Source organism: Stylophora pistillata, chromosome 5, assembly GCF_964205215.1.
Source record: "Stylophora pistillata chromosome 5, jaStyPist1.2, whole genome shotgun sequence".
NCBI lineage: Eukaryota > Metazoa > Cnidaria > Anthozoa > Scleractinia > Pocilloporidae > Stylophora > Stylophora pistillata.
The window spans coordinates 1,568,636-1,582,522 of record NC_142523.1 but is presented as its reverse complement, the minus strand read 5'-3'; the positions used below and the strand labels follow the sequence as shown (position 1 = coordinate 1,582,522).

At 39.8% G+C, this 13,887-nt stretch overlaps 2 protein-coding genes and 1 pseudogene across 3 annotated transcripts in view; all 3 read right to left on the bottom strand.

Moving 5' to 3' along the window:
- Window positions 1–12,004, bottom strand: part of LOC148729783 (uncharacterized) — a 142,417-nt pseudogene extending 130,413 nt beyond the window's left edge.
- Window positions 4,435–7,446, bottom strand: LOC148729784 (tetratricopeptide repeat protein 28-like). The gene is made up of 3 exons (XM_088762191.1): window positions 6,733–7,446; window positions 6,219–6,273; window positions 4,435–5,842 (listed from the first exon to the last, which is right to left on the bottom strand). Exons 1-2 carry the CDS (start codon window positions 7,291–7,293, stop codon window positions 6,226–6,228), a joined length of 609 nt encoding a protein of 202 aa, XP_088618317.1. The 5' UTR covers window positions 7,294–7,446; the 3' UTR covers window positions 4,435–5,842; window positions 6,219–6,225.
- A 240-nt stretch (window positions 12,005–12,244) lies between the features above and the next one.
- LOC111330779 (uncharacterized) overlaps window positions 12,245–13,887 on the bottom strand; it is a 30,052-nt gene continuing 28,409 nt past the window's right edge. For both annotated transcript variants that reach the window (XM_088762169.1, XM_088762170.1), the window contains one exon: window positions 12,245–13,554. The gene's annotated coding sequence lies outside the window, so the exon portion shown is untranslated. The remainder of the gene's footprint in view (window positions 13,555–13,887) is intronic.

Genomic DNA, 13,887 nt, shown 5'->3' with positions numbered 1-13,887 from the left:
CGGCAGATCGCGCATCAATTTCTTCAAGAGCATTATGGTTTAAAGCCGATATGAATTTTCTCACTTCTTTTTCTGAACGCAGTCATTTAACTATTTTCTTCTCAGGTCGACTTTCTTATCGCTGTGTATAACCCAGAAGACAATTTCATGCTCGCCAGATGCCATAAAAACTATTGTCGATGGAATGGATGTAAGGTTGAAAGCAGCTGACTGTATTGAGGAAGAAAACGAAGCAACGTTTACCTCTCTCCACGTGTATTTTATCTCCATGAGATCCCGTAAGGCTTCTGCCCGTCCTTTCTCTGCAGTAAGAAAGGCTTCAAGTACCTGACCTTGGTTTAAATAAAGACGCCACAATTTTATTTATAACATAACCAAAGTAAAGCGCGCGCTCTGATTGGTCAATTTAGCGTCCCCCATTTGCCCATGGGTGTACGCTGCTGACGTGAGCAAATGCAAAGACTATTTTTACGCGCGCGCTTGTTTTTTCTGGTCGCGTAAGATTTGTTAAATAAAAGGGAACTCTTTAGCTACAATGTATCAATGTTATGTTATAAAACAAATGGTAAACACCACAGCGTACACTATTGAGTTATGGATGCACTTGGGAGGTTTGCTAAGCACTCAAGAAGCTAGAGTCGCTCTCGGCTATCGCCTCGAGCGACTCTTACGCTTCTTTCGTGCTTAGCAACCTCCCGCGTGCATCCATAACTCAATAGTGTACGCTGTGGTGTTTACCATTTGTTAAATAGATATGATTGTAAGTTTCTCTGTAGCTAATCTTCCACTCGTCTTTAAACTGGTGGGAAGCTCTGATTTTGTTATACATTGTCAAACTGAGTGTATAGAAACTGATAGCTTTCCAAGGAACCTTTTGACTTTCAAAGATCTGAGCGAGAACATTTAACGACGAAGCCTCTCCAGCTTTGTCTCCCACTTCGTTAGCAATTTCCAGATAGCGCTCGTGGTACTCAATGGCCTCCCCAAATTGCCAAGCATATGATAGTCATTGCCAAGATTTCCATAGGTCTGTCCCTCTCCGGCTTTGTCTTCCACTTCTTTAGCAATTTTTAAATGACGCTCATGGTGCTCAATGGCCCTCTCAAAATCACCAAGGCCACGATAGCCACTGCCAAGATTTGCATACGCTTGTCCCTCTCCAGCTTTGTCTCCAATTTCTACGGCAATTTTCAGATGACCATCACGGTGCTCAATGGCCTCCTTAATTTTTCCAAGGCCATCATAGCCGTTGCCGAGATGTTTACAGGCTCGTCCCTCTCCAGCTTTGTCACTTCCACTTCTTTAGCAATTTTTAGATGACGCTTATGGTATTCAATGGCCTCCCTAAAATCTCCAAGCCTTTGATAGCAATTGCCAAGATTCCCATAAGCCGATCCCTCTTCAGCTTTGTCTCCTACTTCTTTAAAAATTTTTAGATGACACTCATGGTACTCAATCGCCTTTTTAAAATCGCTAAGTCATACATAGCCAGTACCAAGGTTTTTATAGGCTCGTCCCTCTTCAGCCTTTTCTCCCACTTCTTTAGCAATTTGTAGATGACGCTCATGGTGCTCAATGGCCTTCTTAAAATCGCCAAACCTTTGAAAGCAATTTCCAAAATTTCCATGGGCTCGTCCCTCTCCAGCCTTGTCTCCCACTTCTTCAGCAATTTTTAGATGACGCTCATAGCACTCAAGGGCCTTCTTAAATTCACTAAGGCCATAATAGCCATTGCCAATATCTTTATGGGCCCTTCCCTCTCCAGCTTTATCTCCCGCTTCTTTAGCAATTTTTAGATGACGCGCATGGTGCTCAATGCCCTTCTTAAAATCGCCAAGCCTTTGATAGCAATTACCAAAATTTCCATAGGCCTGTCCCTCTGCGGCCTTGTCTCCCACTTCTTTAGCAATTTTTAGATGACGCTCATAGCACTCAAAGGCCTTCTTAAATTCGCTAAGGCCATAATGGCCATTGCCAGTATTTTTATGGGCCCTTCCCTCTCCAGCTTTATCTCCCGCTTCTTTAGCAATATTTAGATGTCGCTCATGGTGTTCAATGGCCTTCCTAAAATCGTCAAGCCTTTGATAGCCATTGCCAAAATTTCCATAGGCCTGTCCCTCTCCAGCCTTGTCTCCCACTTCTTTAGCAATTTTTAGATGATGCTCATGGTGTTCAATGGCCTTCTTAAAATCGGCAAGGTTATGATAGTCATTTCCAAGATTTCCATAGGCCTGTCCCTCTCGAGCCTTGTCTCCCTCTTCTTTCGCAATTTTCAGAAGACGCTCATGGTACTCAATGGCCTTAAGATCGCGAAGCCTTTGATAGCCATTACCAAGATTTTCATAGGCCTGTCCCTCTCCAGCCTTGTCTCCCACTTCTTTAGCAATTTTTAGATGACGCTCATGGTGTTCAATGGCCCTCATAAAATTGCCAAGGCCATGATAGCCATTTCCAAGATTTCCATAGGCTCGTCCCTCTTCAGCCTTGTTTCCCACTTCCTTAGCAATTTTTAGAAGACGCTCATGATGCTCAACGGCCTCCCTAAAACTGCCAAGGCCATGATAACCATTGCCAAGTCCTGCAGAGGCCTGTCCCTCTGCAGTTTTGTCTTTTGCCTCTTTTGCAATTTTTAGATAATGCTCGTGGCGTTGAATGGCCTTTTTAAAATTTGCAAGGCAATAATAGCTATTGCCAAGATTTCCATAGGCCCGTCCCTCTCCAGCTTTGTCTTCCATTTCTTTTGGCAAGTTTTAGATCACGCTCGAGGTGTGCAATTGTTTATAAAGTAGTATGGTGCTTTTCAAATTTCATAGGGTAAGGGATAGTAATGCAGAATATTTGGCAAAGAATTCGAAGTTTTCGCTGGCTACAGTTTTCATTTTAATTTCCTTTTTTAAAATAAAATACATTTAACTATCATGGACCACAGTTTGCAAGTGCTGTTTCTTATCAAATTAAACTCTATTAAGAGCGGCTTCCTATGTACTGTCGAGAAAACCGAAACCGAAGTGATTAATACTACTAATGAGAGATCATCGTTAGAAAGTAAGAACTTATAGTCAAAACAGGCAAACTAGTCTATGCAGGTGATCAAAAGCAGGATTGATATTCGTTTTGCGTCTCATCGGTTAAGAGGATGGCGAAAATTTTCTGGGCCAATCACAGCGCAAGGTAATGCAATAACAAAGTACTTTCGATATTCAATTAGAAATTGTTCTGATGGAAATTCAGCTTTTCAGGCAATATAAGCGTTTACTAGGATTTAGCTTTACAAATTTCTTTCGCCGGTAAAAGTGCCACGAATGAGATAAACTGATACGAATGAACGGCGATTTCCGCAAGATAAGCGCGCTTACTCATACTCTGAGCTTTCTATCGCTTATTTTGGGACCTAACAGCGTTTGTATTTTGAGTTTTCCTTTGAAATTTTGCGCGGGAAACTGATGCGCGGCCGGCTTGAATTGATTCCTTGGTATATGCTCAACTTTAAACCGCTGTGCTGCTAGTCTCTCAAACTCCCCCAAATCCCCATTGTGTAGACGAGGCTCTATAAGCGTGGAAAAGACCTCTATGGTTTTTATGAAATATTTTCCAGAAAGTGAAATTCACAAACAAGAGCGCACTTATTAATTACCTTAAGTAATCATAGAAAAATGTTCCTTTGTGTGTGTTTGAATCCATGATACTGAATTAACCACTACCCCGATGGAGCCTTCTAGGGCTAATACAAACCAATTGAAAAAGTAAATAAGTGTAGTGATTTGAAAACTCGAACTGGCTAGAGGCAGATCAGTGGACTTTATACAAAGTGCAGCTACGGAGTTGAACTCAGAACTACAGTGAACAAATCTGGTGAGTGGCTGGAGCAAGGTGGAGAGTTTGAACCCGAAATCACCAGATTACAAGACCAGCGTCCTAACTACTCGGAAAAAAATTCCCCAGTTTTTAAACTTCTTCTGGAAGTAGGAGAGAGTGCATTCAACGTGTGTCGGTATTAACCAGGAATCTTCGTTTCATATCCTGAAATTGTTAGGTAAATTCTGGTCAAGTACTTTCGAAAGGTCCCAAACGAACGCCCTTCATCAAACCCAACCCAACACTGAATTCAGGACTCCTCGTGGCACGGGAGGGGACTTTAAAGCAGATTTGAAAAAATTTCTTGCCCCGACTTTTGCTGCAAACAAACTGAAATAGGTTTTATTGATAATAGGGGACGCCTCGCATAAGTTATTGTTATAAAATGGAAAAGGTATTAGTTTTAACAATCGTCTGACGTCATTAACGCTAAGGATCAATATCTGAGCAACTGTATCCCTACCCCTCCCCTAGCCAAATATTAAGCCTTACACGTTGACTGGGTTAGGGAGGGGTAGGTGCGCAGTAGTTTGGATACTGATAAAATAACAACATTAATAATAACAACAACAATAATAATAATAACAATAATGGTGTGTTTATGCCGTTTTTTTCCTTAGCTACAAGGTTAGCCCACTGATTCACACATTTGCACTTTTCAGGAGAGACAATCTGAGGAAAGTGTTATCATACCCCTTGGTATCGTTTATTCCACCTAACCATTTGACTCTACACATTTCTTCGTGAATTAGCAACGAGGTGTTAGGTCAAGATAACTTCTACCAAAGTAGTTTGAGTATTCTTATTACCTGTTTGCTTGATAATTTATGTATGTTATATAGAGAAGTTACTTGTTAATCCCTTCTGCGAGTTAAAGGGTTAAGTTCCATTGAGAGCTCATTTCCATAGACATCGGCATCTTCGCATCTTTTCAGATCCCTTAGCCGTTCCACATTTCCATCAATGAAGAGTGTTTGTCAAGTCTGTTTCCAAGTTTCATTACCGTGAACAAAGTCTATGCCTAACACACTTCAAAATGTCAAAAAAGTATTGTACACTGAGACCGAACAGACAATTTAATTTTGTGTCCTATATTAAAATACGCTCTGCCTAATGCAATTAAATTTCTCATGTTCTCAACTAAACAACAAAAATGATATATGTAAAATTCAACCTATAATTTGCAGTTTTGTAATAGTTATCATAGCTTATCTGCAGTAACTAGCAGTTCCCAAAAAGTGGCTGACCATTCTTTTTCTGACATTTTCTCTAATCAACACAAAACCAATCGAACAGACAAACAAAACCAACAACTGAAACTTGAGTCTCACTTTCTAAAGAACTACGTTATTCTGTTTCATAATTACAGAATTCTTTCATGGATCAAACATCAATCTTGTCTCCTAGCTAGAATTAACGCTCACGATGTACAGGTCAGAGCGCGCAACACATTCTAAAATAAAGCAAATCAAGTCTGCTATTGAAAGGTTGATGTAATTGGACCTTTATACATATCCGGCGAAAAGAGAAAAAGAAACGTGTTATTGCGAAACCATAACCTGAGTCGTGTTTGAATCAAAGGCTTGTTTGCGTAAAAGTTTTGATATTTCAAAAACCGTCTACTTTGAAAGAATATTAATGACTGCTTATTAGCCTAAATACCATACAGTCCTCAAAACTATGCTTAAGGTTCTAATAAAAACGACTGAAAACCATGAAATGGTTTGTTCTGACCTTGGCATACAATTTCACTCTAAAAATTGTCCCATTTTACAAAATCTTTTGGTTACGATCAAATGCGAAAAAAGTAAAAATTGAGACAAAACATCTCTAAAAACTGTTGCCAAACTTTTTTGGCTCAGTTTTCGTTTTTCATCCGCCTGCCATGAAAACTGTAGTTACAGTAACAAAGTATATTCATACAATAATCTTACATAGAGACTAACTAGTTCTCATCTAGTTCGTGTAAAGCCTTTTCGTCAAGCACCTACAAAAAAAAAAAAAATAGTTAGGGCCTCATTCAATGGACTTCTATATCTTTGCAAAGAGCTTTAACTATTTATATCATAAATATAACTGATGCAAAAATTAAGATAAAAAAAAGAAAGAGCAACGAAGCTAGGTTTAAAGCTCCGCGCGGACTCGGAAAGTTCACATTTGGGAGAACAAAGCGCATATTACCCGTAAATAGAAGTAAAATTTATGAAAATCTTTACTCAAGTACTAGAAATAATAAAAGAAAAGCACCAGTCCACCAATCAATGAATCAGTAGATCGATTGATCAAGCATTCAATCGATAAATCCTTGAAATTAATCTAGAGATTATTTATGTCATTTGTAAAATGTATCGCAATAATCTTACTTAGAGACTAAGTAAGATCATCTTGTTTGTGTAAAGCCTCTTCTGCAGCAGTCACCTTAAAAAAAAAAAAAAAAAAAACAGTCAGCGCCTCATTCGATGGACTTCTACATTTTTCCAAAGAGCTCTAACTGTTCATATCGTGAACACAATTCATGTAAAGGTTAAGATAAAAATAAAAAAAAAACAGAAACACCAACTATGAAGCCAAGTTAATGGTCCTGAGACGAGACCGGGAAAGTTCATTTTTAAGGAAACAAAGCACATATTACCTGTAAATACAAGAAAACTATGAAAATCTTGATTTAAGTATCACAAATAAAAAAAAAGAACCAATCCATCAATCGATTGATCAAGCATTCAATCAATAAGTCACTGAAATTAATCTAGAGATTATTCGTGTCATTTGCAAATGAATCGCAATTGATCGGAATTAATCAACTGAATACTGACTAAATATTCCTTAACTCAGGGAAAACTTATTTTAAGAGCAACGCGACTTTGAATTAGTATTTACATTAAGCATTTTGCTGTCATCTGTTTGCTTCAGTTCCAGTGAGACATCATCTCCAATCAGAATGAAGGGCGCCCAGTACCTCACTTCCTTGAAAGTTTCGGACTCTCTCATACGTCGCATGGCTTGGTTAAGGGCTTCACTGACCCTCTTTCCTTTCACAAGCTCTTCATAGAAATGTTTCATGAACTGGAAAGTAGCCCCGTCATCAATCGCCCACAGGGAAACCAGGAGGGAACGAGCACCAGCACCTAAAAATGCTCGTGCAATGCCAACCGCTCCCTCTGCCTTTATTTCTCCATGAGCGCTATGGCAGCAACTAAGCACAACCAGTCTTGCCCGTAGATGAGCTTTTGAAACATCTGTCATTGTTAATAAAAAGTCTTTCTCTTCAGGCTGATTGGTTCCCCGAGTAGGGTTTGGTGCCAACGCAATTTCTCCTGTTTCCATTGCACCATGTGCAGCGATGTGTACCAAAGCGACCGTGGAGAGTCGCTTTAAAACTTCATCTTTAGTTGCCTTTTGACCGATGAGGGGGGTGGTATCGAGGATATTCCCGATCATCTCTACCTCTTTCTTTGCACATGGTAGCTGACACAGCTTGTTTCCGTTGAAAAGAACTTCTTCTAAGCACGGATCTCCCACGAGTAGTGCACCAGTCTTTTTGTGAAAGTCTTCTGGACAATCAGTAATCAACTGCAAGGTGGTCAGAGATGGAGTCACACGGATCCTGAACGTTTCCGACATATACTGCATATTCATGTTGACCAGCGCAACAAAGGGGACCAAACAAAGCGGACCTTCAGGTACAAATATAAGGTCATCTCCGTGAACCAGGTCAGCAATAGGAGCAATGATGATGTCATATAATTCCCTAAAGCTTTCCTTTGGTAGAGCATAGCGAGACACACCAGCAGGAGCTCTTTCAGTTTTCAGTCCCTGATTGTTATTTTCATATAGTGAGCGATTTTCACAAGTAACGGCAGATCGCGCATCAATTTCTTCAAGAGCATTATGGTTTAAAGCCGAGATGAATTTTCTCACTTCTTTTTCTGAACGCAGTCATTTAACTCTTTTCTTCTCAGGTCGACTTTCTTATCGCTGTGTATAACCCAGAAGACAATTTCATGCTCGCCAGATGCCATAAAAACTATTGTCGATGGAATGGATGTAAGGTTGAAAGCAGCTGACTGTATTGAGGAAGAAAACGAAGCAACGTTTACCTCTCTCCACGTGTATTTTATCTCCATGAGATCCCGTAAGGCTTCTGCCCGTCCTTTCTCTGCAGTAAGAAAGGCTTCAAGTACCTGACCTTGGTTTAAATAAAGACGCCACAATTTTATTTATAACATAACCACAGTAAAGCGCGCGCTCTGATTGGTCAATTTAGCGTCCCCCATTTGCCCATGGGTGTACGCTGCTGACGTGAGCAAATGCAAAGGCTATTTTTCCGCGCGCGCTTGTTTTTTCTGGTCGCGTAAGATTTGTTAAATAAAAGGGAACTCTTTAGCTACAATGTATCAATGTTATGTTATAAAACAAATGGTAAACACCACAGCGTACACTATTGAGTTATGGATGCACTTGGGAGGTTTGCTAAGCACTCAAGAAGCTAGAGTCGCTCTCGGCTATCGCCTCGAGCGACTCTTACGCCTCTTTCGTGCTTAGCAACCTCCCGCGTGCATCCATAACTCAATAGTGTACGCTGTGGTGTTTACCATTTGTTAAATAGATATGATTGTAAGTTTCTCTGTAGCTAATCTTCCACTCGTCTTTAAACTGGTGGGAAGCTCTGATTTTGTTATACATTGTCAAACTGAGTGTATAGAAACTGATAGCTTTCCAAGGAACCTTTTGACTTTCAAAGATCTGAGCGAGAACATTTAACGACGAAGCCTCTCCAGCTTTGTCTCCCACTTCGTTAGCAATTTCCAGATAGCGCTCGTGGTACTCAATGGCCTCCCCAAATTGCCAAGCATATGATAGTCATTGCCAAGATTTCCATAGGTCTGTCCCTCTCCGGCTTTGTCTTCCACTTCTTTAGCAATTTTTAAATGACGCTCATGGTGCTCAATGGCCCTCTCAAAATCACCAAGGCCACGATAGCCACTGCCAAGATTTGCATACGCTTGTCCCTCTCCAGCTTTGTCTCCAATTTCTACGGCAATTTTCAGATGACCATCACGGTGCTCAATGGCCTCCTTAATTTTTCCAAGGCCATCATAGCCGTTGCCGAGATGTTTACAGGCTCGTCCCTCTCCAGCTTTGTCACTTCCACTTCTTTAGCAATTTTTAGATGACGCTTATGGTATTCAATGGCCTCCCTAAAATCTCCAAGCCTTTGATAGCAATTGCCAAGATTCCCATAAGCCGATCCCTCTTCAGCTTTGTCTCCTACTTCTTTAGAAATTTTTAGATGACACTCATGGTACTCAATCGCCTTTTTAAAATCGCTAAGTCATACATAGCCAGTACCAAGGTTTTTATAGGCTCGTCCCTCTTCAGCCTTTTCTCCCACTTCTTTAGCAATTTTTAGATGACGCTCATGGTGCTCAATGGCCTTCTTAAAATCGCCAAACCTTTGAAAGCAATTTCCAAAATTTCCATGGGCTCGTCCCTCTCCAGCCTTGTCTCCCACTTCTTCAGCAATTTTTAGATGACGCTCATAGCACTCAAGGGCCTTCTTAAATTCACTAAGGCCATAATAGCCATTGCCAATATCTTTATGGGCCCTTCCCTCTCCAGCTTTATCTCCCGCTTCTTTAGCAATTTTTAGATGACGCGCATGGTGCTCAATGCCCTTCTTAAAATCGCCAAGCCTTTGATAGCAATTACCAAAATTTCCATAGGCCTGTCCCTCTCCGGCCTTGTCTCCCACTTCTTTAGCAATTTTTAGATGACGCTCATAGCACTCAAAGGCCTTCTTAAATTCGCTAAGGCCATAATGGCCATTGCCAGTATTTTTATGGGCCCTTCCCTCTCCAGCTTTATCTCCCGCTTCTTTAGCAATATTTAGATGTCGCTCATGGTGTTCAATGGCCTTCCTAAAATCGTCAAGCCTTTGATAGCCATTGCCAAAATTTCCATAGGCCTGTCCCTCTCCAGCCTTGTCTCCCACTTCTTTAGCAATTTTTAGATGATGCTCATGGTGTTCAATGGCCTTCTTAAAATCGGCAAGGTTATGATAGTCATTTCCAAGATTTCCATAGGCCTGTCCCTCTCGAGCCTTGTCTCCCTCTTCTTTCGCAATTTTCAGAAGACGCTCATGGTACTCAATGGCCTTAAGATCGCGAAGCCTTTGATAGCCATTACCAAGATTTTCATAGGCCTGTCCCTCTCCAGCCTTGTCTCCCACTTCTTTAGCAATTTTTAGATGACGCTCATGGTGTTCAATGGCCCTCATAAAATTGCCAAGGCCATGATAGCCATTTCCAAGATTTCCATAGGCTCGTCCCTCTTCAGCCTTGTTTCCCACTTCCTTAGCAATTTTTAGAAGACGCTCATGATGCTCAACGGCCTCCCTAAAACTGCCAAGGCCATGATAACCATTGCCAAGTCCTGCAGAGGCCTGTCCCTCTGCAGTTTTGTCTTTTGCCTCTTTTGCAATTTTTAGATAATGCTCGTGGCGTTGAATGGCCTTTTTAAAATTTGCAAGGCAATAATAGCTATTGCCAAGATTTCCATAGGCCCGTCCCTCTCCAGCTTTGTCTTCCATTTCTTTTGGCAAGTTTTAGATCACGCTCGAGGTGTGCAATTGTTTATAAAGTAGTATGGTGCTTTTCAAATTTCATAGGGTAAGGGATAGTAATGCAGAATATTTGGCAAAGAATTCGAAGTTTTCGCTGGCTACAGTTTTCATTTTAATTTCCTTTTTTAAAATAAAATACATTTAACTATCATGGACCACAGTTTGCAAGTGCTGTTTCTTATCAAATTAAACTCTATTAAGAGCGGCTTCCTATGTACTGTCGAGAAAACCGAAACCGAAGTGATTAATACTACTAATGAGAGATCATCGTTAGAAAGTAAGAACTTATAGTCAAAACAGGCAAACTAGTCTATGCAGGTGATCAAAAGCAGGATTGATATTCGTTTTGCGTCTCATCGGTTAAGAGGATGGCGAAAATTTTCTGGGCCAATCACAGCGCAAGGTAATGCAATAACAAAGTACTTTCGATATTCAATTAGAAATTGTTCTGATGGAAATTCAGCTTTTCAGGCAATATAAGCGTTTACTAGGATTTAGCTTTACAAATTTCTCTCGCCGGTAAAAGTGCCACGAATGAGATAAACTGATACGAATGAACGGCGATTTCCGCAAGATAAGCGCGCTTACTCATACTCTGAGCTTTCTATCGCTTATTTTGGGACCTAACAGCGTTTGTAGTTTGAGTTTTCCTTTGAAATTTTGCGCGGGAAACTGATGCGCGGCCGGCTTGAATTGATTCCTTGGTATATGCTCAACTTTAAACCGCTGTGCTGCTAGTCTCTCAAACTCCCCCAAATCCCCATTGTGTAGACGAGGCTCTATAAGCGTGGAAAAGACCTCTATGGTTTTTATGAAATATTTTCCAGAAAGTGAAATTCACAAACAAGAGCGCACTTATTAATTACCTTAAGTAATCATAGAAAAATGTTCCTTTGTGTGTGTTTGAATCCATGATACTGAATTAACCACTACCCCGATGGAGCCTTCTAGGGCTAATACAAACCAATTGAAAAAGTAAATAAGTGTAGTGATTTGAAAACTCGAACTGGCTAGAGGCAGATCAGTGGACTTTATACAAAGTGCAGCTACGGAGTTGAACTCAGAACTACAGTGAACAAATCTGGTGAGTGGCTGGAGCAAGGTGGAGAGTTTGAACCCGAAATCACCAGATTACAAGACCAGCGTCCTAACTACTCGGAAAAAAATTCCCCAGTTTTTAAACTTCTTCTGGAAGTAGGAGAGAGTGCATTCAACGTGTGTCGGTATTAACCAGGAATCTTCGTTTCATATCCTGAAATTGTTAGGTAAATTCTGGTCAAGTACTTTCGAAAGGTCCCAAACGAACGCCCTTCATCAAACCCAACCCAACACTGAATTCAGGACTCCTCGTGGCACGGGAGGGGACTTTAAAGCAGATTTGAAAAAATTTCTTGCCCCGACTTTTGCTGCAAACAAACTGAAATAGGTTTTATTGATAATAGGGGACGCCTCGCATAAGTTATTGTTATAAAATGGAAAAGATATTAGTTTTAACAATCGTCTGACGTCATTAACGCTAAGGATCAATATCTGAGCAACTGTATCCCTACCCCTCCCCTAGCCAAATATTAAGCCTTACACGTTGACTGGGTTAGGGAGGGGTAGGTGCGCAGTAGTTTGGATACTGATAAAATAACAACATTAATAATAATAACAACAATAATAATAATAATAACAATAATGGTGTGTTTATGCCGTTTTTTTCCTTAGCTACAAGGTTAGCCCACTGATTCACACATTTGCACTTTTCAGGAGAGACAATCTGAGGAAAGTGTTATCATACCCCTTGGTATCGTTTATTCCACCTAACCATTTGACTCTACACATTTCTTCGTGAATTAGCAACGAGGTGTTAGGTCAAGATAACTTCTACCAAAGTAGTTTGAGTATTCTTATTACCTGTTTGCTTGATAATTTATGTATGTTATATAGAGAAGTTACTTGTTAATCCCTTCTGCGAGTTAAAGGGTTAAGTTCCATTGAGAGCTCATTTCCATAGACATCGGCATCTTGGCATCTTTTCAGATCCCTTAGCCGTTCCACATTTCCATCAATGAAGAGTGTTTGTCAAGTCTGTTTCCAAGTTTCATTACCGTGAACAAAGTCTATGCCTAACACACTTCAAAATGTCAAAAAAGTATTGTACACTGAGACCGAACAGACAATTTAATTTTGTGTCCTATATTAAAATACGCTCTGCCTAATGCAATTAAATTTCTCATGTTCTCAACTAAACAACAAAAATGATATATGTAAAATTCAACCTATAATTTGCAGTTTTGTAATAGTTATCATAGCTTATCTGCAGTAACTAGCAGTTCCCAAAAAGTGGCTGACCATTCTTTTTCTGACATTTTCTCTAATCAACACAAAACCAATCGAACAGACAAACAAAACCAACAACTGAAACTTGAGTCTCACTTTCTAAAGAACTACGTTATTCTGTTTCATAATTACAGAATTCTTTCATGGATCAAACATCAATCTTGTCTCCTAGCTAGAATTAACGCTCACGATGTACAGGTTAGAGCGCGCAACACATTCTAAAATAAAGCAAATCAAGTCTGCAATTGAAACGTTGATGTAATTGGACCTTTATGCATATCCGGCGAAAAGAGAAAAAGAAACGTGTTATTGCGAAACCATAACCTGAGTCGTGTTTGAATCAAAGGCTTGTTTGCGTAAAAGTTTTGATATTTCAAAAACCGTCTACTTTGAAAGAATATTAATGACTGCTTATTAGCCTAAATACCATACAGTCCTCAAAACTATGCTTAAGGTTCTAATAAAAACGACTGAAAACCATGAAATGGTTTGTTCTGACCGTGGCATACAATTTCACTCTAAAAATTGTCCCATTTTACAAAATCTTTTGGTTACGATCAAATGCGAAAAAAGTAAAAATTGAGACAAAACATCTCTAAAAACTGTTGCCAAACTTTTTTGGCTCAGTTTTCGTTTTTCATCCGCCTGCCATGAAAACTGTGGTTACAGTAACAAAGTATATTCATACAATAATCTTACATAGAGACTAACTAGTTCTCATCTAGTTCGTGTAAAGCCTTTTCGTCAAGCACCTACAAAAAAAAGAAAAACAGTTAGGGCCTCATTCAATGGACTTCTATATCTTTGCAAAGAGCTTTAACTATTTATATCATAAATATAACTGATGCAAAAATTAAGATAAAAAAAAGAAAGAGCAACGAAGCTAGGTTTAAAGCTCCGCGCGGACTCGGAAAGTTCACATTTGGGAGAACAAAGCGCATATTACCCGTAAATAGAAGTAAAATTTATGAAAATCTTTACTCAAGTACTAGAATAATAAAAGAAAAGCACCAGTCCACCAATCAATGAATCAGTAGATCGATTGATCAAGCATTCAATCGATAAATCCTTGAAATTAATCTAGA

What these genes read in the sequence shown, in the direction of transcription:
- LOC148729784 (XM_088762191.1), bottom strand. Translation starts at nt 7,293, where the DNA reads ATGATCGGGAATATCCTCGATACCACCCCCCTCATCGGTCAAAAGGCA. An exon ending in ATGACAGCAAAATGCTTAAT is followed by an intron (nt 6,274 to 6,732) that starts GTAAATACTAAT and finishes TTTTTTTTTAAG; the next exon opens with GTGACTGCTGCAGAAGAGGC.